At 41.9% G+C, this 23,728-nt stretch overlaps 1 protein-coding gene across 1 annotated transcript; it reads left to right on the top strand.

Annotated features, from left to right (window-relative positions):
- Window positions 1-859: 859 nt before the first annotated feature.
- On the top strand, window positions 860-23,234 carry gata5 (GATA binding protein 5). The gene is made up of 7 exons (XM_086005626.1): window positions 860-1,104; window positions 1,988-2,716; window positions 7,484-7,650; window positions 9,499-9,624; window positions 19,006-19,093; window positions 20,901-21,025; window positions 21,382-23,234. The coding sequence occupies exons 2-7, from the start codon at window positions 2,188-2,190 to the stop codon at window positions 21,544-21,546; spliced, it is 1,200 nt and encodes a 399-aa protein (XP_085861752.1). The 5' UTR covers window positions 860-1,104; window positions 1,988-2,187; the 3' UTR covers window positions 21,547-23,234.
- The last annotated feature ends 494 nt before the right edge of the window (window positions 23,235-23,728 follow it).

Below are 23,728 nucleotides of genomic sequence, written 5' to 3' on the forward strand. Positions count from 1 at the left end.
GACTGAGTTTTTAAACATAAACTCGGTGGACTATTAAATGCGTCCATTCTGTAATTAGCATTTACAGAGAATGCTTGACTAAGTCGCCGTCTCTGCAAGCACACACTTTCTCTGTTTGTTTAATCTAAGATTGAATTAAACGGCCCCAAAATCAAATCTGCAGTTAACTGGGGAGGGGGGGGGGGGGGATTTAAATTTGAGGAGTTTTAAACAAGTCTGTTTATAGTAATTTCAGACACGTGTCAATAGATTGCGGATGGACTGTCCAGTTTGTCATGTTCTGCTAAAAGGACACCCTATACTGAAATGCATTGGAGTGCTTGAGAAAATGCAATAGTGCAGAACCATCCATAAATATAATACCGATCCCTCATAAGCAGACTTTGAAGCTGCAGCTAGCATTTTGATCCACATTTGTTGCTTTTATTAATGTTAAACCTACAGACCTCGTTTCACAATCATTGACCTTGTAAAACTGCCATTGTCCTGATATGTTTTTTTTCCTCCTTTGGACAAACGTTTAAACTGATTTCTACAGGCCGTGTCGTAAGCCTACTGGCAGGGAGCGAGCAGGAGGGATTCTGAAACATCTCGTTTCAGGAACCCATTCTATTTCATTTTAATTTTTACTGTTTATTTTCCATTTTCCACTGCAGAAAGGGTGAGAAAACGCATGGCTAATCGGGGTTACCTGCTTTCACATTGTTAACACTCCTCAAATTGGATTATGAAGGCCGACAAATGGGCTCCCTGTCTCTTTAAGAATACAATGTCCTGCTATGTAAATACTGTGGAGGAGGAGTGGGAGGAGGGCCCGCGTCACGTGGGCTCAGGGCTACAATTAGCTCAGTGAATTGGCAGCGTTAAAGCGGAGAAAAACACAGGCAGCTTTCTGAAACAAGTCACCAATCAAGATAGGAGACAGGTCAGTCCGTATCAGAAACCACCCGGAGCAACAGTTCCTTCACCGAGCACATCGCACTGACAAATTGCAATCTCCTCCGTGCAATCCTTCTGGATACTTGTGTTTTTTTAAAAAAAAGTTATTCCTAAATATTTTATTTTCACCTCTCCTCCCTGCGGCGGATCGCTCCGGATTCGATCGTAAGTAATTTTGCACAAAGTGCTTCTCAGGCCAATGAATCCGTCGGCTGTAGTTCTCCCCCCCCCCCCCCCCCCCCACCCCGGTCCTTATCTGTCAGGTTACCTTATCTCGCAGATAGAAGATACATGTAAAGCCTTAACTAAAACGCTATTATTGGGGCAGCGCAGTTATCGATATTGTTTTGTGATTTGTGTGATCATAGATAATAAAAACTAAATTCCAAGCTAGAAAGTTTTATTGGGCGCCTTCTGTTCAAGACACAGGCGTCTTTGACACGCCTTGGATATATATATTCCTTTAATTTTCCGCCTCACTCACGTACACATTCAGCTGGGAGTGAACTGTACGAGTTAGCCGAGTGAGATTCAGATACTTGGGGTGTCTGTGCGATTTATCCCGAGGAATATTGCAGGCCGGGACATCAACTTACCTGTATCTTGTGTTTTTTTTGGCGGTATAATGAAATTGCAAACTGTATCATGCTGCGTCTGTCTAGAAATTCATTTTAATCAAAACAGGATTGGGAACATTTTCTTCATGCTCGGAATCATTGAACTGTTTTTGATATGGAATCGCCCGGCGAAAACATGTCTGTTTTAGAAAGGTACAATCTGCAACTCCGCACGTCAATTACATGTCCATTTCTCCGCTCGAGTCTTTAAATTGCTGGGGTTTTTTTAAATCAGATTTTATTGCTCCAAATTTAAAATGTTGGAATAAAGTGAAATGGCTGCATAAAAGGCTTTACAGAGTTGAGCGGAAGTTGTCACTTAGACCAGACCAGGTACTTCACTTTTCTGGATTCCATCAAACTGAATGTGAGCATTGCGTCGGAGATTATCTGTTGGATTATGTGTAACTCGAATCTATTATTTGTTTCAGGTGAATTTCTTACTTAAAAAAAGAACGCGGATAGACGTGAATTAAAGGTTATCTTCCCTCGCCCTCGTTGTGATCGAATCGCCTTGTTTATGAAATCAGCAATGAACTGATATCAAACCGAATTTGCGCATATTCCGAACTCAAAAACGTTCTGTGTGCATTTGTTTCTCAACGCATCGGGGCATCACGTCGACTAGAAAATGTACCAAAGTCTAGCACTAGCAGCAAACCATGGACAAGCAAGCTATCCCCACGACGCTTCCGGTAACTTCATGCATTCTTCAACGGGCTCACCTGTGTATGTGCCCACAACTAGGGTCCCCTCCATGCTGCCCAGCATACCGTACCTACAAAACTGTGAATCGGCCCATCAGAGTCATCACCTGAGCAATCACACAGGCTGGCCGCAACCAGGTACCGAAAGCTCCGGATTCAACCCCAGCAGCCCTCACCCTTCAACCACCTTCTCTTATTCTCACAGCCCTCCCATGAGCCACGGTGCTGGGAGGGATGCGGCTTATAGCAACCCTTTAGTCATCAGCGCTAGTGGCAGGGAACAATACGGCAATGCCCTGGTCAGGTCGGTCAATGGATCCTACTCCAGCCCATATCCTACCTATGTCGGCCCAGAGATGACTTCAGGCTGGCCACCTGGACCCTTCGAGAGCAGCATGATTCACAGTCTACAGGCCAGACAAGTCTCCATGTCTGGGAGGAGGTCCAGTCTGGGTAGGTAACTGAAATCTATTTTCAAATGTGCCAAAAAGCAGGGAAACTGCTAAATAATCAATAATGTTGCTTAATACCAATACATAAGTAATTAAAGTATTGAGCGGAAGAGCAACAGGTTACCTTATAAACCATCCCCTCTCCTCCAAGACGATTAACACTTGGGAGTAATATTTATCTGGTTACACCAAAAACGGGGTATTTCCATCTGCCTAAGCCAGGTTAGAACTTGGTTTTGAATCGCTGACAGTCCACGTGTGATCAGAATTAGTGTCTCGGTCGAAGGGTATGATGATTATGACAAATATGGACAGCAGTGGAGGGCTGAGGCAATAAGGATGACCTCGGGGGCAACAGTGTACCTAATGGCTTGAAATTACAGTCAGTATTTGATTTATCATACCCTTGGACTGTCATTTGTTTTAAAAATGGGCCACCTTTTCACCCGTTTTCGGCAGAAATAGCCCGGGTTTTGTGATGACGATGAGCAATAGCTTCCACTCCGTATCATTCATCCGAAACTATTGTCCACTGACATCTGGTAATAGTGAAACTATTTCTAACTTATGGCTTCAGTTCAGATAATCAGTTAAGGATGTCTTTCAAAGAATGTTCCATGTTCTATCCATTTGTCTTATCTAATCTGTTTCGTGCATATAGCTAGCGAAACTTAAGTTAAAAGATTCTCATTGAAATTAACAATGTCGTCACTAAAACCGGTCTATGCCTATATTCATTAGACTCTGTTAAGGGATAGGAAATTTAAAAAAAATCAAGTTTATTATTTATTAATCCTCATTGTATTAATTGGATCATTTCGGTTACTTTTTTTTGCTCAAATATAATTGTACCGTTTTGACAACTCGAATTGCATAGAGGTGTCGCAAGTGTAACCTGTATTCTACAATCGGCCAAACCATGCAAGTTAAGTCACCGCATTAACATTCATGTTATAAGTATGCAAATTACAAATAACTGTGAATCTCTGTCAAGCCTTGAAAGAAAATGTTTATTTTTGACAAAATGGGATTCACCCAACCAGACATTAACTGCAAACCTTTAAATTCTATTGGATGTTAAGGCATTACAGAGAATAATTTCGACCGTCTGTCGCCTCAATGATACTTTCAGTTTCTATATATTTCACTTTGATCTTTCTGCAATGTATGGTTTCTCCCATTCCTTTCCACACCTAATGTATTGGTATATCTGTTTGACTGCACTGTTTCTGCGCGTGGCTTCTGTATATTCCAAGTAAGGGACTAACCTGCCTTTGCTTCTTGCCAGGGGAGAAAGGTGTATGTTTGTGTTTCTAGCATTTGGCCAGTCCCCGGGGAAAATTGAGCTCCAGTTTAACTTTGTAGCAGTTAACTCAACTAAAAGCCCTTTTAGGCCTTTTATGTTTTCTAATTGAGCATTTGTTTAGCGCTTGTAATACATTTCATGGATATGAGGTAATCAAGACATTGCAAGAACAAGTGGGAAAGATCAAATCTACTTTATTCCTAGATTCCGCATTAGCAGCAAATAGAAACGTGCATGTTTCATTTCATGTACCTTTTGACTCAGCTAGATATTCCTATCTGTGCGGCATATTGAACTAAGCCTACAGCATCTGTCTAAAATATAGAGTTAATATTTAGGGATAACATGTTGAAATTATCTTTCTGGAGTTGTGTTTACAACAAGAGGGTTTAAAATTCACTTTTATATACGGTGCATTGAAAGGAATAAAGGTTATAAGTTCGATCTGGAGACGTCCCTGTCATCGGCATATTAAAAATAATAATGCCTCATTTTATTCGGCGTTTTGCAATCCAGTTCGGAGCCTAAAGGGAGTTCTGAAGCAATAAAAATACCAAGGACAGTCAATTTGATTGGCTGGTATCATGCCTGTTTTACTCAAGTGTCTTTATCTCAACAGATATTCAGTCTAGAAAATGTAAGGCTGTAATTCATGTCATTGTCTGATAGCATTGAACAATGGCGATTCGCTGGATCTGGACTCCTGGGTCAGTTTCTAACACTAAACAGTTTTGAGGATGTTTAAAGTAACATTCGCAATTTATGGTTTGTAAGCCTATTAAGCACTTTACTGGATCACATTAGCTCAGTGCAGACTCTTTAAAAAGTCTAGAAGTGCTCTGGCCCCATCTCCAAAACAATCTACAAATACAGCCCCTTATTTACCACAGATGAAGAGAGAGACAGTGAAACTTGATCAACCATTCCAAGTATCAAACACACTTCATTACCTGCTAATACTGAACGTCAACTTTAAAGCGTCATAGATCAGAATTAATGGAAGGGTTTGCACAGAGATTTTTTTTATTTTAACAGCCCATGGAAAAAAATGCACCAAAGATATACACACAATTAATATCTTTAAGTTATTCGATATTCAATTAATTAAATGATAAATGGGCACTGTGATAAGATTTCTCTATCAGGAGTTTTATATTAAGTGCAGTGGCTCAGATCTTATCCTTCAGACAGAGAGACAACGTTCACAGTCTCGATTTTTTTGTTCTAAATTTATTAATATGAATATTGCGTTCTACTGATTCAGAACATAGATTTACATTTCTAAATATATTTTCACATTCTTTTCGGTCTGCCCGCAGACTTTTAAAGATTCCCCTCCTAGCAATGTCCTGACTCCCAACACACACCCAAAGCTATTATTTTAAATACAAATTGGGTTCTCAACACTTGCCGCCAGCACCAATCTTATCAAGATTTTAAATTTGCTGCCCGCGGGAAAATGTTTTTCAATTGTCGAAAACATAAATATGCTGATATCATTTGGATCAGAGGACTTTGTATAACTCATAGTAAAACCATAGTAAGCAGTCAATTTCCCGTGAAATTCCTCTGGTAATCAATTTGATGCAAACTTTGCTTTCTGTAGAAGCAGCACTTAATCGGGAGTATAGGAGAATGGGAGATCAATTATTGAATCTGCTCCGTTTGAATAGATCCATAAACCGTTTTCTCTCTCTTTAAAAAAAAATTGCACAGCAACCGAGTGGGGGAAAGTATAAAAAGTTTTCTTTCTCTCTCCTTTATTATATATTTTTTATATATATATATAAGGGGTCTTGTTTACTGCACGTTTTGACATCGGCGGGAATAAATCCAGAATGTTGACCTGTTTTCCGTCTAAAGGCTGTCATTTGTCACCGAGTGCAATAGGTGTGATTGATAAATCGAGCAGTGGATCACAGAGCGTTCTGTAACACAAATGAGCATTCCATCAGTCTTGTGAGCCAGTCTCCCTGCCGCCACCAGTCAACATCCAAAAACACTTTGATGAAAAACGGGAAAGTTTGGCAAGGCATTATGATTTCTATCACCAACCCTCTTCCAAAAAAAAGCCTACAGTATAATCGTTTTTTCCTCTCCTTAGAAATTATTTGTGCCTTCTATTAAACCCTATTTTACAGTGTCTATGTAACAACGACCTCCCATAACATTTGGATGCCATTTTTTTTTATCACAAGAAAATTTATCGTTTCCAGAATTGTTCCCTGCCACCAAAGTAACCACTAACTTGGATTGTCAGACATGTTTCAACCACACAACATACACATATATTTACAGTGTTAACATCAGATGTCTATCTTGGTCACAGTGTTGCATAGTTTCTCAATTTAAAAAAAAAAGTTTTCAAGGACGTTTCACCGTTTATTTGGAAAACATGCTGAAACGTATATTTCAGAGATGATTATCGTTATTACTGCTCATTGGAAGGGAAAGTCCAGACTGTTGTCTGAGATTCTGTGTGCCAAACCTTCGTCTTATTTCACAGGCAGGCAGTAAAAGCAAAGACTTATTCCTTCTCCTGCCATGTTCAGATCTCCTGTTTCCTCGTTTTATTCTAGAAACTTGTAATGTGCATCCTCTTACACAAACAAGCTTGTTCGTCTGTACAATGCCTGGAAAATAGCGCGATAGAGGCACACGGGTACTCGAATTCGCTTTAGAATTAATAGGCTTGAATGGTAAAATTTGCCAATGGCCACTCTCTACCCCCGCCTTTCCCCACACTCCCTGATACAACAGCGAATCCCCCTTATTGAGTCTTTATCGATTGAAATGTTGAACGAGTTGGAAAAAAACCCTATCTCGAATGCAACGGATAGCTCATTGAGTATAACAAAATATTTTATTTTTAATCTCATTTTTTTCAAATGACAGAAGGCAACTTTGGTGAAGGAATAAATGTAAAGATGTCCCGCGGGTAAATAAATATTAAAAATGTTCACCAGAAATCATGGTGTAATCCGGGATAAGTATGTCAGGAATTTGCAGCGTTTGTTCTGACTGGTGCACAGAATGGATATGAAACGCGAGAGAGAATCGTCTTTAATAGTATTTTTTTAGTGGGGTTAGAAATGAAACATCTCGACGCCTTTGCGAGTGGAACCGATGACGTGTAGCTGTTGGTAGAACATCCAATAATAACCCAAGAATCGAAGTTAGGGTTCACATCTAAATGAAACAATTTTCCTTTTAATAATAGAGAATTGTGCTCAGTTTAAACTAATATGTTTCTCAACCATGAAGTGAACGTAAGATAACATACTCCAGGACCGAGCAGGGCAATAAATAATATAATTTATTAGACGTGGAGCCATTTTTATTTTATTTCTTTAGAACACTTATTTAACAGGATGCATTTTTCTGACAGTCACAACTCTCTTGTATTATGCAAACCAGATGTCACTGATGTCTTCCTTTCCCCCCCTTTTTAAAAAAAAATAGAAATGTTGGAAGATTTCCCCGAGGGCCGCGAGTGTGTGAATTGTGGATCTATGTCTACTCCGCTCTGGAGACGGGATGGGACGGGCCATTATCTCTGCAACGCCTGCGGGTTGTATCACAAGATGAACGGGATGAACCGACCGCTCATTAAACCACAAAGGAGATTGGTAAGCAGCCTGGTGGATCCGGGCTCATCAAGAAATGTTCTGGCAGTGCCGAACCTCTCCCAAGCGCCACCCCTTTATCTCTCAAAAAACCCACTGTTTTTGTGAAGTTGAAGACCAGGCGCCCCCTTTCCACGCCGCCTCTTCTTCTCCACCCATATAAGGCCAAACTCCAGCAAAAATAAAAGCGCTTTGTTCCCGTTTGAATTTCCGTGATTATTTCAACGGATCATCTTTCTGTTTTAAAAAAAAAGTGTGACTTCGCCCCTCCTTTTTACTGCAGTAATTTATTTACTGGTGGTCTGGATTGTAAATCAGAATAGAGATCAGAGCTTCATTGATTTTGGATGTGGAATCTGACAAGAAATTGACAACTGATGGTTGGGGTGGGGGTACTGACTAAACCTTCCATATTGTAACCAAATGCAGCACAGCTTTATCTATTTCTCTTCTAGATTAAATGCAATTTACGTTGCACACTCCAATGCTTCAAAAATGTATTTAACTTTCTGTCCTTAATCACCATTCGGCGTAGAATGGTCTGCAAAACACACTCATAATTTTTATGTCTTAAATAACACTACATCACAATGTTGGGGGTCAACAACTTCCTTGACAAGGTCAGAGTTGTGAAGAGGCGCCCTTCAGAGGCCCATTCCCCATTCTGAATAAACTACTTAGGCCTTGACGATATAAATTATTTTAGCCTTGTGCCTTTCAATAAGCAAGAGGGGAACCTTGATCCTTTATCTCAGTGCGAAAACAACACGCACACTTGTGACTGGGCTCATTTCTTTGGCAAAACCTATTTTAGCCGGCGTTGTATATTCTAATAGTTGATACCATGCAAGTTCAAATTTAGCACTTCTACAAACTGGCCGGTTCCTTTCTCGAAATTGAACATACGGCAATGACACAATGAGAGAAATAAAGAGCGAGTGAAACACTTTAATACATTATAATAAAATCATTAGATATGTATGTATCCGTGTATAGATATATAGTTATATATACAGTAACACTAAATGCTATTGACAGCCGGGGAGGAATCATGAATATGAAATGTTAAATTGCAGCCATAAAAAAGCATGTTGCCACTTGTTAAACATAGAAGCTAGGAGCAGGAGTAGGCCATTCAGCCCCTCGAGCCTGCTCCGCCATTTAATGAGATCATGGCTGATCATCAAAATTCAGTACCCTGTCCCTGCTTTCTCCCCATATCCCTTGATCCCTTTAGCCTTAAGAAATATATCTAACTCCTTCTTGAATATATTTAATGAATTGGCCTCAACTGCCTTCTGTGGTAGAGAATTCCACAGGTTCACCACTCTCTGGGTGAAGAAATTCCTCCTCATCTCAGTCCTAAATGGCTTACCCCTTATCCTTAGACTGTGACCCCTGGTTCTGGACTCCCCGACCATCGGGAACATCCTTCCTGCATCTAGTCTGTCTAGTCCTGTTAGAATTTTATAAGTCTCAAAGAGATCCCCTCTCATTCTTCTAAACTCTAGCGAATATAAGCCTAATCGACCCAATCTCTCTTCATATGTCATTCCTGCCATCCCAGTTATCAGTCTGGTGAATCTTCGCTGCACTCCCTCCATGGCAAGAACATCCTTCCTCAGTTAAGGCGACCAAAACTGCACACAATACTCAAGGTGTGGTCTCACCAAGGCCCTGTACAACTGCAGCAAGACATCCTTGCTCCTGTACTCGAATCCTCTCGCTATGAAGGAGGTTGCAGCGGTGCTATACTGTTAAGAAATATAATAACTGCATAGCTCATCATAATAAATATAGCTGATTTTTTGTAACTTTATTGATGGTTTCTTCAAATATCTTGTTTTACAGTCATCATCCAGACGCGCTGGTTTGTGCTGCACTAACTGCCACACTTCGACTACAACCCTCTGGAGAAGGAATGCTGAAGGAGAGCCAGTGTGCAATGCTTGTGGACTCTACATGAAACTTCATGGGGTAATGCATCTTTATTTTTTTGTAATTGTATTCATTACTTAATAGACCCGATGAGACAACATGCTGTGAACTGATTAAAGGCAAAAATATAAACATTACACCAGTGTTAGTATCACTTCTATATCACCACCAGTCTTAAAAGTTCTTTAATGCACTATTATTTTAAATAGGAGAAACTAAAACTTGTTAAATAGAAACTGTAATGTCCAGCAAACCATTCTCTCTTCTCCACTCAATCACAAGTGAGAGAAAAATCAGAGTCCATGTTTTTCGGACTACTTCCAATTACAAATCATAGGCTGGCCGCACCCTGTGCTGCTTTTATTCCAGTGTTGAAGTGATCCCTCAGAACAGTAGTTAATAGGTAAATGATATTAGATAAAACTCAAGTGAATCCCAGACTCCACACCTGCCTCTGAGTTCATTATTTCATTTGGTTATGTGGCTATTTAATAAATGAACTTTGTTCTGTAGCTTTCGGTGAGGTCACCCAGCTTTCAGTCACTAAGTTATCTGGAAGTTGTTCATCAGTAGTCATAAGCAAAGTTGTCGACATTGGGGAAATGATAGGAATGACGTTTACAATCAACAAGTGTAAACCAGTTTGCAAACAAATTTCAATACGTGGAGTTATGTTAACCTCTGGGGTGACGTACTTAAAAATTGGTCATATTTCCAAAAGAGTGATTGTTAATTCTACTTGGCAGGTTCTCATAAATTCAGTTTGGATTAACTTTTTTTAAAATAAATTTAGATTTAAATCACAGCAAAGATTTGAACTATAAATTTCAGGAAGGCATTATGCCCTGTCCCACATTACAGACTGATTCATACGGTATGTGTCCATGACATAGCTGCAAAAGTATTAGGCTGGGTTGATGTGTGGCTGAAAGGCAGACAGCAAAAATGGTAGTTCATGGGAGATGTCAGAATGGAAACTAGTTGCCATGAAGTCCCACAGGGGTCAGTGTTGTTTATAATTTTCATAAATTAAATAGAATTACAATAAGTGACTTAGAAGACAGAATATTGTCTTAAATTTGTGGATGACACCAAACTGAATGGAATGACTCGTGAAGCTAATCAATGTGTGATAATCCAAAGGGATCTAGATCCATAAGCAGAGAGGTGGTAGATGGAGTTCAACATGTATAAGTGGGAAGTCATGAGATTAGGTGAAAGAAACAAGAATATGGATTACGTAATAACTCTTCTTAAAGTAACCAAGGGGGCTAGGTTATTAAAACGTTGGTTCAGTGTTTAAAGGTGGTGAAGAAAACAAATAAAATATATAGCTAGAGGTGTGACTTACAAGCAAAAAGAAGTGATATTGAAGTTGTCATAGCTGACCTTGGTGAGGCCACATCTGAAGTACTGTGTTGAATTTTGATCTCCATATTAAAAGAAAAAGGGAGACTTATTGGAAAGAGTTCAGAGGAAGGTTACAAGGTTGATTCCTGAACTCCGAGGCTGAGTTGTGAGGAAAGTTTTGTCTACTGAGATTCTTTACTTTCTGGACAGGAGAATGATGCGAGGAGACTTGATTGAGGGCTTTCAGGTTTAGATCGAGGGAAGTTCTTCTGTCAAGTGCAGGGTTTAAGGATTATGGGGCACAGTTTTAAGGGGGGCAAAAATAGGAAATTTAGGCAGCCTTTTTTGTGAGAGGGTGTTTGAAAAGATCATCAGTGGCAGCAGTGGAACAAAAATCCATGGCAGATTATAAAACCGGATTAAATGAATTGTTATTAGGAAAGGGGGAAGAAAGCCTTAGGTAAGGAAACTGATTGAAGATGTGGAAGGAAGACTAATGATCTCCTCCACCCAAAAGAATGCTATGTTACTACAGACAGTGCAGAGGCACCAACACTGATGGTAGATCAAAGGAGAACTCTTACCTCTTGTAGTTTTGGCATATACTACACAACTTGACATTGGTATCAGGCTGGTAGAAACAGCCTGATGTGAATCTCCTGATATTTTCCAGTAAGCTGAAAAATGCAGTGAAAGTGTCAGGAAGATAACTTAATACCTATCAATGCTTCAACAGAAGTAGAAAAAGAAAGAACAAAATTGCATTAATATAGCACCTTATCATGCCCTCATGATGCATCACATCACTTCACAAGTAAGTAATGACTTTTGAAGTCTAGTTACTACTGGTAAGTAGTTAAACACAGTAGACAATTGGTGCACAGCATGGTTCCACAAAAAGCAAAGGGAATACATTTCTCGTTTTGGTGCTGAAGGGGTGAAGGTTAGCCAGGACATCAGGAGAACTCTCGGCTCTTCTACAAAATGTGCCATGGGATCTTTTATTGCCGCTGGAACAGGTAGACACAGCCTTGGCTTAATATTTATCTATAAGACAGCACCGCTGACAATGCAGTTTCAAAGTGATGTGCTCATGTCTTGGAGTAGAGCTTGAACCCATAACCTCCTCACATCTTGGAGTAGGGATTGAACTGTTAACCTCCTCATGTCTTGAAGTAGGGCTCTAACCCATAACTTCCTCACACCTTGGAGTAGGGCTCGAACCCATAACTTCCTCACACCTTGGAGTAGGGCTCGAACCCCATAACCTCCTCACGCCTTGGAGTAGGGCTCAAACCCATAACCTCCTCACACCTTGGAGTAGGGCTTGAACCCATAACCTCCTCACACCTTGGAGTAGGGCTTGAACCCATAACCTCCTCACACCTTGGAGTAGGGCTCGAACCCATAACCTCCTCACACCTTGGAGTAGGGCTCGAACCCATAACCTCCTCACACCTTGGAGTAGGGCTCAAACCCATAACCTCCTCACACCTTGGAGTAGAGCTTGAACCCATAACCTCCTCACACCTTGGAGTAGGGATTGAACCCATAACCTCCTCACACCTTGGAGTAGGGCTTGAACCCATAACCTCCTCACACCTTGGAGTAGGGCTTGAACCCATAACCTCCTCACACCTTGGAGTAGGGCTTGAACCCTTAACCTCCTCACACCTTGGAGTAGGGCTTGAACCCATAACCTCCTCACACCTTGGAGTAGGGCTTGAACCCATAACCCCCTCACACATTGGAGTAGGGCTCGAACCCATAACCTCCTCACACCTTGGAGTAGGGCTCGAACCCATAACCTCCTCACACCTTGGAGTAGGGCTTGAACCCATAACCTCCTCACACCTTGGAGTAGGGCTTGAACCTATAACCTCCTCACACCTTGGAGTAGGGCTTGAACCCTTAACCTCCTCACACCTTGGAGTAGGGCTCGAACCCACAACCTCCTCAAACCTTGGAGTAGGGCTCGAACCGATAACCTCCTCACACCTTGGAGTAGGGCTCGAACCCATAATCTCCTCACACCTTGGAGTAGGGCTCGAACCCATAACCTCCTCACACCTTGGAGTAGGGCTCGAACCCATAACCTCCTCACACCTTGGAGTAGGGCTTGAACCCATAACCTCCTCACACCTTGGAATAGGGCTTGAACCCATAACCTCCTCACACCTTGGAGTAGGGCTTGAACCGATAAGCTCCTCACACCTTGGAGTAGGGCTTGAACCCATAACCTCCTCACATCTTGGAGTAGGGCTTGAACCCATAACCTCCTCACGCCTTGGAGTAGGGCTTGAACCCATAACCTCCTCACACCTTGGAGTAGAGCTTGAACCCATAACCTCCTCACACCTTGGAGTAGGGCTTGAACCCACAACCTCCTCACACCTTGGAGTAGGGCTCGAACTGTTAACCTCCTCACACCTTGGAGTAGAGCTTGAACCCATAACCTCCTCACACCTTGGAGTAGGGCTCAAACCCATAACCTCCTCACACCTTGGAGTAGGGCTTGAACCCATAACCTCCTCACACCTTGGAGTAGGGCTTGAACTGTTAACCTCCTCACACCTTGGAGTAGGGCTCAAACCCATAACCTCCTCACACCTTGGAGTACGGCTTGGACCCTTAACCTCCTCACACCTTGGAGTAGGGCTCGAACCCATAACCTCCTCACACCTTGGAGTAGGGCTCAAACCCATAACCTCCTCACACCTTGGAGTAGGGCTTGAACTGTTAACCTCCTCACACCTTGGAGTAGGGCTTGAACCCATAACCTCCTCACACCTTGGAGTAGGGCTTGAACCCATAACCTCCTCACACCTTGGAGTAAGGCTTGAACTGTTAACCTCCTCACACCTTGGAGTAGGGCTCAAACCCATAACCTCCTCACACCTTGGAGTAGGGCTCGAACCCATAACCTCCTCACACCTTGGAGTAGGGCTTCAACTCATAACCTCCTCACACCTTGGAGTAGGGCTCGAACCCTTAATCTCCTCACACCTTGGAGTAGGGCTTGAACCCTTAACCTCCTCACACCTTTGAGTAGGACTTGAACCCATAACCTTCTCACACCTTGGAGTAGGGCTTGAACCCATAACCTCCTCACACCTTCGAGTAGGGCTTGAACCCATAACCTCCTCACACCTTGGAGTAGGGATCGAACCCATAACCTCCACACACGTTGGAGTAGGGCTCAAACCCATAACCTCCTCACACCTTGGAGTGGGGCTTGAACCCTTAGCCTCCTCACACCTTGGAGTAGGGCTTGAACCCATAACCTCCTCACATCTTGGAGTAGGGCTTGAACCCATAACCTCCTCACACCTTGGAGTAGGGCTTGAACCCATAACCTCCTCACACCTTGGAGTAGGGCTTGAACCCATAACCTCCTCACACCTTGGAGTAGGGCTCAAACCCATAAACTCCTCACACCTTGGAGTAGGGCTTGAACCCATAACCTCCTCACACCTTCGAGTAGGGCTTGAACCCATAACCTCCTCACACCTTGGAGTAGGGCTTGAACCCATAAGCTCCTCACACCTTGGAGTAGGGCTTGAACCCATAACCTCCTCACATCTTGGAGTAGGGCTTGAACCCATAACCTCCTCACACCTTGGAGTAGGGCTTGAACCCATAACCTCCTCACACCTTGGAGTAGGGCTTGAACCCATAACCTCCTCACATCTTGGAGTAGGGCTTGAACCCATAACCTCCTCACACCTTGGAGTAGGGCTTGAACCCATAACCTCCTCACACCTTGGAGTAGGGCTTGAACCCATAACCTCCTCACACCTTGGAGTAGGGCTTGAACCCATAACCTCCTCACACCTTGGAGTAGGGCTTGAACCCATAACCTTCTCACACCTTGGAGTAGGGCTTGAACCCATAACCTCCTCACACCTTGGAGTAGGGCTCGAACCCATAACCTCCTCACACGTTGGAGTAGGGCTCAAACCCATAACCTCCTCACACCTTGGAGTAGGGCTTGAACCCATAACCTCCTCACACCTTGAAGTAGGGCTTGAACTGTTAACCTCCTCACACCTTGGAGTAGGGCTCAAACCCATAGCCTCCTCACACCTTGGAGTAGGGCTCAAACCCATAACCTCCTCACACCTTGGAGTAGGGCTTGAACCCATAACCTCCTCACACCTTGGAGTACGGCTTGAACCCTTAACCTCCTCACACCTTGGAGTAGGGCTCGAACCCATAACCTCCTCACACCTTGGAGTAGGGCTCGAACCCATAACCTCCTCACACCTTGGAGTAGGGCTTGAACTGTTAACCTCCTCACACCTTGGAGTAGGGCTCGAACCCATAACCTCCTCACACCTTGGAGTAGGGCTCAAACCCATAACCTCCTCGCACCTTGGAGTAGGGCTTGAACTGTTAACCTCCTCACACCTTGGAGTAGGGCTCAAACCCATAACCTCCTCACACCTTGGAGTAGGGCTTGAACCCATAACCTCCTCACACCTTGGAGTAGGGCTTGAACCCATAACCTCCTCACACCTTCGAGTCGGGCTTGAACCCATAACCTCCTCACACCTTGGAGTAGGGATCGAACCCATAACCTCCTCACACCTTGGAGTAGGGCTTGAACTGTTAACCTCCTCACACCTTGGAGTAGGGCTTGAACCCATAACCTCCTCACACCTTGGAGTAGGGCTTGAACCCATAACCTCCTCACACCTTGGAGTAAGGCTTGAACTGTTAACCTCCTCACACCTTGGAGTAGAGCTCAAACCCATAACCTCCTCACACCTTGGAGTAGGGCTCGAACCCATAACCTCCTCACACCTTGGAGTAGGGCTTCAACTCATAACCTCCTCACACCTTGGAGTAGGGCTCGAACCCTTAACCTCCTCACACCTTGGAGTAGGGCTTGAACCCTTAACCTCCTCACACCTTTGAGTAGGACTTGAACCCATAACCTTCTCACACCTTGGAGTAGGGCTTGAACCCATAACCTCCTCACACCTTCGAGTAGGGCTTGAACCCATAACCTCCTCACACCTTGGAGTAGGGATCGAACCCATAACCTCCACACACGTTGGAGTAGGGCTCAAACCCATAACCTCCTCACACCTTGGAGTGGGGCTTGAACCCTTAGCCTCCTCACACCTTGGAGTAGGGCTTGAACCCATAACCTCCTCACATCTTGGAGTAGGGCTTGAACCCATAACCTCCTCACACCTTGGAGTAGGGCTTGAACCCATAACCTCCTCACACCTTGGAGTAGGGCTTGAACCCATAACCTCCTCACACCTTGGAGTAGGGCTCAAACCCATAACCTCCTCACACCTTGGAGTAGGGCTTGAACCCATAACCTCCTCACACCTTCGAGTAGGGCTTGAACCCATAACCTCCTCACACCTTGGAGTAGGGCTTGAACCCATAAGCTCCTCACACCTTGGAGTAGGGCTTGAACCCATAACCTCCTCACATCTTGGAGTAGGGCTTGAACCCATAACCTCCTCACACCTTGGAGTAGGGCTTGAACCCATAACCTCCTCACACCTTGGAGTAGGGCTTGAACCCATAACCTCCTCACACCTTGGAGTAGGGCTTGAACCCATAACCTCCTCACACCTTGGAGTAGGGCTTGAACCCATAACCTCCTCACACCTTGGAGTAGGGCTTGAACCCATAACCTCCTCACACCTTGGAGTAGGACTCGAACCCATAACCTCCTCACACGTTGGAGTAGGGCTCAAACCCATAACCTCCTCACACCTTGGAGTAGGGCTTGAACCCATAACCTCCTCACACCTTGAAGTAGGGCTTGAACTGTTAACCTCCTCACACCTTGGAGTAGGGCTCAAACCCATAGCCTCCTCACACCTTGGAGTAGGGCTCAAACCCATAACCTCCTCACAGCTTGGAGTAGGGCTTGAACCCATAACCTCCTCACACCTTGGAGTACGGCTTGAACCCTTAACCTCCTCACACCTTGGAGTAGGGCTCGAACCCATAACCTCCTCACACCTTGGAGTAGGGCTCGAACCCATAACCTCCTCACACCTTGGAGTAGGGCTTGAACTGTTAACCTCCTCACACCTTGGAGTAGGGCTTGAACCCATAACCTCCTCACACCTTGGAGTAGGGCTTGAACCCATAACCTCCTCACACCTTGGAGTAGGGCTCAAACCCATAACCTCCTCACACCTTGGAGTAGGGCTCGAACCCATAACCTCCTCACACCTTGGAGTAGGGCTTGAACCCATAACCTCCTCACACCTTGGAGTAGGGCTCGAACCCTTAACCTCCTCACACCTTGGAGTAGGGCTTGAACCTTTAACTTCCTCACACCTTTGAGTAGGACTTGAACCCATAACCTCCTCACACCTTGGAGTAGGGCTTGAACCCATAACCTCCTCACACCTTCGAGTCGGGCTTGAACCCATAACCTCCTCACACCTTGGAGTAGGGATCGAACCCATAACCTCCTCACACGTTGGAGTAGGGCTCAAACCCATAACCTCCTCACACCTTGAAGTGGGGCTTGAACCCTTAGCCTCCTCACACCTTGGAGTAGGGTTTGAACCCATAACCTCCTCACATCTTGGAGTAGGGCTTGAACCCATAACCTCCTCACACCTTGGAGTCGGGCTTGAACCCATAACCTCCTCACACCTTGGAGTAGGGCTGGAACCCATAACCTCCTCACACCTTGGAGTAGGGCTCGAACCCATAACCTCCTCACACCTTGGAGTGGGGCTTGAACCCATAACCTCCTCACACCTTCGAGTAGGGCTTGAACCCATAACCTCCTCACACCTTGGAGTAGGGCTCGAACCCTTAACCTCCTCACACCTTGGAGTAGGGCTTGAACCCATAACCTCCTCACACCTTGGAGTAGGGCTATGAACCCATAACCTCCTGACTCAGAGATGAGAATGCTACCACCGAGCCAAACTGACTGAAGTCTGTAACTCAGTTCCCTAAGAGATCACATTCACTTCAGATTATCCAGAGCACGTCTTTGCGATTGAAAGTTTAAATGGGCTTTAATGTAGATTTAAAGCATGTGTTTTTTTTTGGAGGTGCCAAGTTCTTCTATGTGTGTCAGAGGATATACGGTATTATGTAATCTCACCTTAGTTTATTTTGATTTTTAATATGCATCCTTATTATGAAAACAGAATACAGAAAATATATCCTCCATTCTCTGAGTCTGATCTTGAAAACAGAACACTTCAATATATAATTCTTAAAGTAGATTAATATTAAGTATTAAGAAATGTTACATTCAAAGTAAAATCACTGAACACTAACAGTAGAAAATAGAAAATCAGCCATTAATTCCAACAAATTGTCCAAACATTGACCCATCTCATACATACATGTTCCTGTTTGCAAACCTTGCTCAAGTTGTATTGAAAATGAATGTATATTGGTTAGATCTGCCAATATTATTTATGTATAATTGTGTAATTGTTCCACAAAAAATGATACAAAATTGTAATGAACAGAACCTCAAAACTTTGTTACATCAATACACCAGTAACCATAGAAGTAGCTTCCTGTAAATATCAGAAGGGTTATCACAGATTGACATGGTGCAAGGAGCGCTATGACAGTTACTGAACCCTGATACATTTGAAAGGGTATTGGGAACAGGTATAGCTGAAAGAAATGAGCCCCAACTGTACCCACTGTTAACCATAGATGTTCATAATCAGTATCTAGATAACATTTCCAGCACTCTTAATATATTAATATGCCTCAGAATGTGAGTAACATATATTGAAAATTTAATCTTTTTTTAAATTGTAAAGACAGTTTACATCTACCAGTTCCATAGGGAGATTTTTGTTGCTCATCTGTGTTGATCTGAACCTTAATAGGTGTGAAAATCCAAGCATCTCCAGGGCACAAAACAGAACAATCAACGAGTGACCATTTGGAGCGGGTTCCACTGAACCTAAAACAAAACCACAACATATTTGGTTTTAATCTTGATTCAATGTCGTACTTGGTGCAGCATGCAAAGTAATATCCAATAATTTGTTTTATATATAGGATTGGAGTCACAGTTTGTATTGTGTTTTTATCTGGCAGGTACCACGCCCACTGGCCATGAAGAAAGAAAGTATCCAGACAAGAAAAAGGAAACCTAAGAATGTTAACAAATCCAAAGGTTCCTCAGGTTCGTGGATTACTCGTGCTCTTATTTTTATTAATCCAGTTATTTGCATCCACTCTTTTTTAGGTTTCCCTGTGCTATCCATCCAGTCTATTACCAAGAAGAAGGTCAGATGGCCAATACCAAGCCAATGGTGCTGGCCAGTAGGAGCAGTGTACTGGGGAAGTGTCTTGCTTTCTCTAGACATGTAAGAGGTTATAGGCACAAAAACTGTGTCTTCTCACTGTCTGGTACCGTGTGTTGGTGCAGAACGCACTGTACCACCACACTGCGGCATGGTTCTCTCCCGGTAGAATAACATTGTGCCACAACATTTTCTCAGAATGATGCCTCTGTCCAAGTGTTCTGCCATATTTACCCCTCTCCAAAAGTAATTGTTCTTAATGGTCTTGAATTCCCCATTCCTCTTGCGTTACCAGTCTGCTTTCTATTTGATTAAATATGTAATAATACATATGTACTAAAGGAATCTCATGCTTCCACATTAATGCTGCCTCTGACCTCAAATGTGTGCAAAGCAGCCAGCAGCATACTTCCCCCTAAGCCTCCCATCATTTGCCTGGATCACTCAAAAGAGTCTGAGATACAGTGGAAATAATGTGTAGCCAGTCAGACATTTGTTAATGTTGAAAAGAGTGAAGAATGGGAACTTATGGTGACCGAAGAAAGAAAGAACATTTAAGCATTTAAGAAGGTGTTGGAGTGCATAGTATCTTTTTAAGGTGAAGAATGAAATAAAACATGCAGAAAGGGGTTGGGTTCAAACATACCTCAAGAAAATCCAATCTTATAACTTATCAAACCAAGGATGGATATTTTCATATCTTTTTTAATATAAGAAGGATACTCCCAAACAACTTAGAGAAAGCAGATCTTTTCTAAAACCCACTAGCAATTGATTTTTTTTGATAGGCCCTATGATCTAAACACTATTGCTACCATGCCTCCAGCTATAATTAATATTGCTGCAACTTCGCTGGGGTAAATTTTGAGAGCTTGGATTTGATAACGGGTGAATACCTAATCCGTGTACATGGAAACATGTAAAAAGTTTTTTTCTTGCTTGAGATGACGGGATTGTTTAATACTATAGTAGCCCGTCACTATATGCAATCAGTTTAGAAATCTCACTAACGATAGTGCCAAGATTGTCTTGTGACTGCTTCAGGGAACATTTTACTGTTGTGTATTTCAGTCGGGTACAAAACAATATTCGTCCCTGCTCCTAATTAATTGTTATGTTGCCAGATTGATTTAGTTGCTAGCACTTGTGCCTTCTTGAATCAGAACGTTGTGGATTTAAGCCCCAGTTGAGCGCATAATCTATGCTGAGAAATCCGTGCAATATCGAAGGGAGTGCTGAATTGTTGGCGTTACTCTCTTCCATGGTACTATTTGAATAAGAACAGGGTTTTTTTTTTGCTGATGTCCTGCCCAAGATTCCTGCTTCAACCAACGCCACCAAAACAACTAGTTAATCATTCATCTCATTTGCTGTTTGTCAGGTCTTGCTATATGCAAAATTGGCTGCCAATGTGCACTTCAGAAATAATTCATTGGATGGGAAGAGCTTTTCCACAATGGATAAGAAAATTCGACGCAGTGTAAAATGGACCGCCGATTCGCTAACAGCCCATTTTGCGCGACAGGCTTTGACCAATTTGATCCCCCGATAATTTGCTGCAGAAATGCCAGTTCTTTCTACATTAATTGAAATAAGATTTCAAGAATCAACTGAGGCTTAATTATCTTTGTTATAGTTCATACTGCTAATAAGCTGAATTAATTACCAAATTCTGTTTTCTTTAAGGCACAACTTCGGGAACCAACTCCCCATCTTCTATATCGAACTCTGAAAATGCATCAACTATTAAAACTGAATCTGATCTGGCCTCCTCTCCATATGCAGGTCAAACAGTAGTGTCCGTTTCTCAGGTAAAGTAACGAGGAATTGTAACGTCCTTTTGTATTTAATCTAATCAAACATAACCTGAGAATTGATTATTTAGAAGTTGGAGTAAAATAAGCAATTAACTGATTCTTTATACATGATAATTGAACAATTCTTAAAGTAATTATTGAATTTAGTTTCATTTATGGATTTAATACATATAAAAAAACAAAATATGAAAACATGATTGCAGAACAGCAATTTTACAGTTATATAATAAACAACATATTTATTTAAAAATGCAACAAACACACTTTAGTTGGAAAGGGATAAGTGTAAATATTGTACATAATTTCTTGCGTTACTATTGGAATAAGTTTAGTGATTCTTATTTCTGTAGGCTCCACCCACAGCAATGATAAGCCGAGAAGACTTGAACCCTGGTCCTTCACAGTTGAAATACGTAACTGAAGATTATTCTTATACCTCAGCCAGTGTGATCCCACAGACTGGAGTTAATGTTCCACTCAGACAAGACTCTTGGTGTGCCTTGGCACTGGCATAAAGTATGGTCTTTCTTGCAGCTAATGGTCCAACTTTTCTACTTTATCATTGAGTGGACAACCCAGATACCCTAAGGAGTTGAAAGAAATAACTTGAACCCACATATTTGTATTGCGTATTCCTAATTGGTGAAATGCCGCAAAAAAACTCACATATCTGATCGTCCCAGCATTTTCTGCAAACACTCTTGATTCCGGATCTGGGTACAAGCTTTATTTGTGAATCAGTAAATTTCAACATCCCTGGCAACAAGCGATCAAGTGAAACGTATGCTGTTCATCTCAAAAGTATGAATGAAATCAAAACCATTCTTTCAAAGTGACTTCTTGTAAACGATTTGTGAGTGCAATTAATTTCATTAGATCAGTAATAACGACTGATCCTGTTAGGCTGAATAACTTAATAATTTAAAGGGAAAGTGTGAACAGAAATTATTGTATGTTATGTTGAAATATTGGACTTTCGATGGACCGATATTTCACTTCTGCTTTGAATATTTTAATGTTATACTAAGAATGCAGTCAGTTCCTTTTTTGTTATAGAACTTTTAAAATATTTTGCCTTTTTAAAAACAGATGAATCAATTCATCTATAATCTATAAATATATATTAAAAAAAATCAAGGCTTCCAATCTGTACACAGGAATATACATAGATTGTTAAAGGGAAAAAAAGGATTGAGCAGCATTTGTCATGTATTACATTGTAGAAAGGTTATTTTAATAATGCTAATGTTTTGCATATCCAAAAGAATACAGATGAGCTGTATTTACCTTTGAGACACTATTTTAAAATGTGTTATGAATAAAAGTATAACTATGACACAGTTTTCAGCAATTATTATGTAAGAGATAAACTATGAAACAAACTAGATCACCGGGTGTTTACTATGGATTTATGAACCTGCAAGTTGAGCTTTCTTGAGGTGCAATGGAGAAATCATTCTGTAAACCATAGACAATATCTCTTAAGTACACAAGATACCTCAAAAGAAATTAAGATAGTTATTCTCCATTATTGATCATTTGTATAAAAATCGCTTAATTATGTGATTCATGCCTAATGGTTTATTCTGAATATTTATTAGCCAAATGAAAATTGTACAAACCAAAGTTGCCATTAAATCAATGGCAAATATTACATAATCAGCTTGTGTAACTGGTGCTAATAAAAGAAAATGCTGTAGAAATCAGAGGAATTGTTGTCCCAGCAGTTTGGTAGAAATATTGAACTGTGGAAAGAACTCTGTATCAACCTAAAATTACATGATGGCAAAGCAATTGAGTTTAAATATGTGTTCTCTTGGGTTACAGATGATGAATGATATGGCAAATGTATTTTTTAATTATGCAAAATATGGTGCCTAATTGCGATATACCATAACGAATTTCAACCATATGATAAACTGTAACTGCAAAGAACTAAAAAGAGATGATTAGTTTTAGAAAATACATTAGCTGATGAAGTGATTCGAACGTCACAATATGACTCCTGTTATTGATCTTCAATTTACTGACTGTATCACACATTTTTATACATTTTATCTAAGTAGAGTATTGTGCACATTTCAAAAGTCTAATTAGTTTATGATTGATATGGACAAGGAAATGATTACTTTCAGTACTTTTGCTGTCAAATGTTTCATCCTTATAAGGTTGACAATAAATACAGATAATTTACTGAACTCCATTGGGTGTTATATATTGAACATTATTTTTACGTTTGCATACTTTTTCCATAGTACCGGACATAAATACTTCTTAAAATTAAAGGTCAACTCATTTTCTTCATTACCAAATATCTCTGCAACAGTACTTACAAGACATAAATGAATTTTTAAACAATTGTTTAAATTCAGGACTTTTACTCAGAATCTCCTTCAAACGTGGATACTGGTACAGTTTTCCCACAACCTACTGTTGTTCATATGAACAATGGTTTTTAAGTTCAGAATATAAATATCAATGAAAGAAACGCAGTACAAAATAAAAAGACCTGAGTCATTCCCACCCAAGTCCTCGTGGGTCTGCTCCTGGGCCGGACCAAGGTGGCCATTGTAGGTCCGGGTTGGATGAGGCCCTCGGGGGTAATCGCTCTGGCTGCCTGCCTCTCTTCTGTGGTCTTGTCCGCGCCCAGGTGTCCCTGGAGAAGGAGTACGCGGTGTCCGCCAGTACGCTTGATGC

The sequence above is a fragment of the Somniosus microcephalus genome, chromosome 13 (genome assembly GCF_052327205.1).
Source record: "Somniosus microcephalus isolate GS21.2 chromosome 13, FLI_Smic_1.0, whole genome shotgun sequence".
Lineage (NCBI taxonomy): Eukaryota > Metazoa > Chordata > Chondrichthyes > Squaliformes > Somniosidae > Somniosus > Somniosus microcephalus.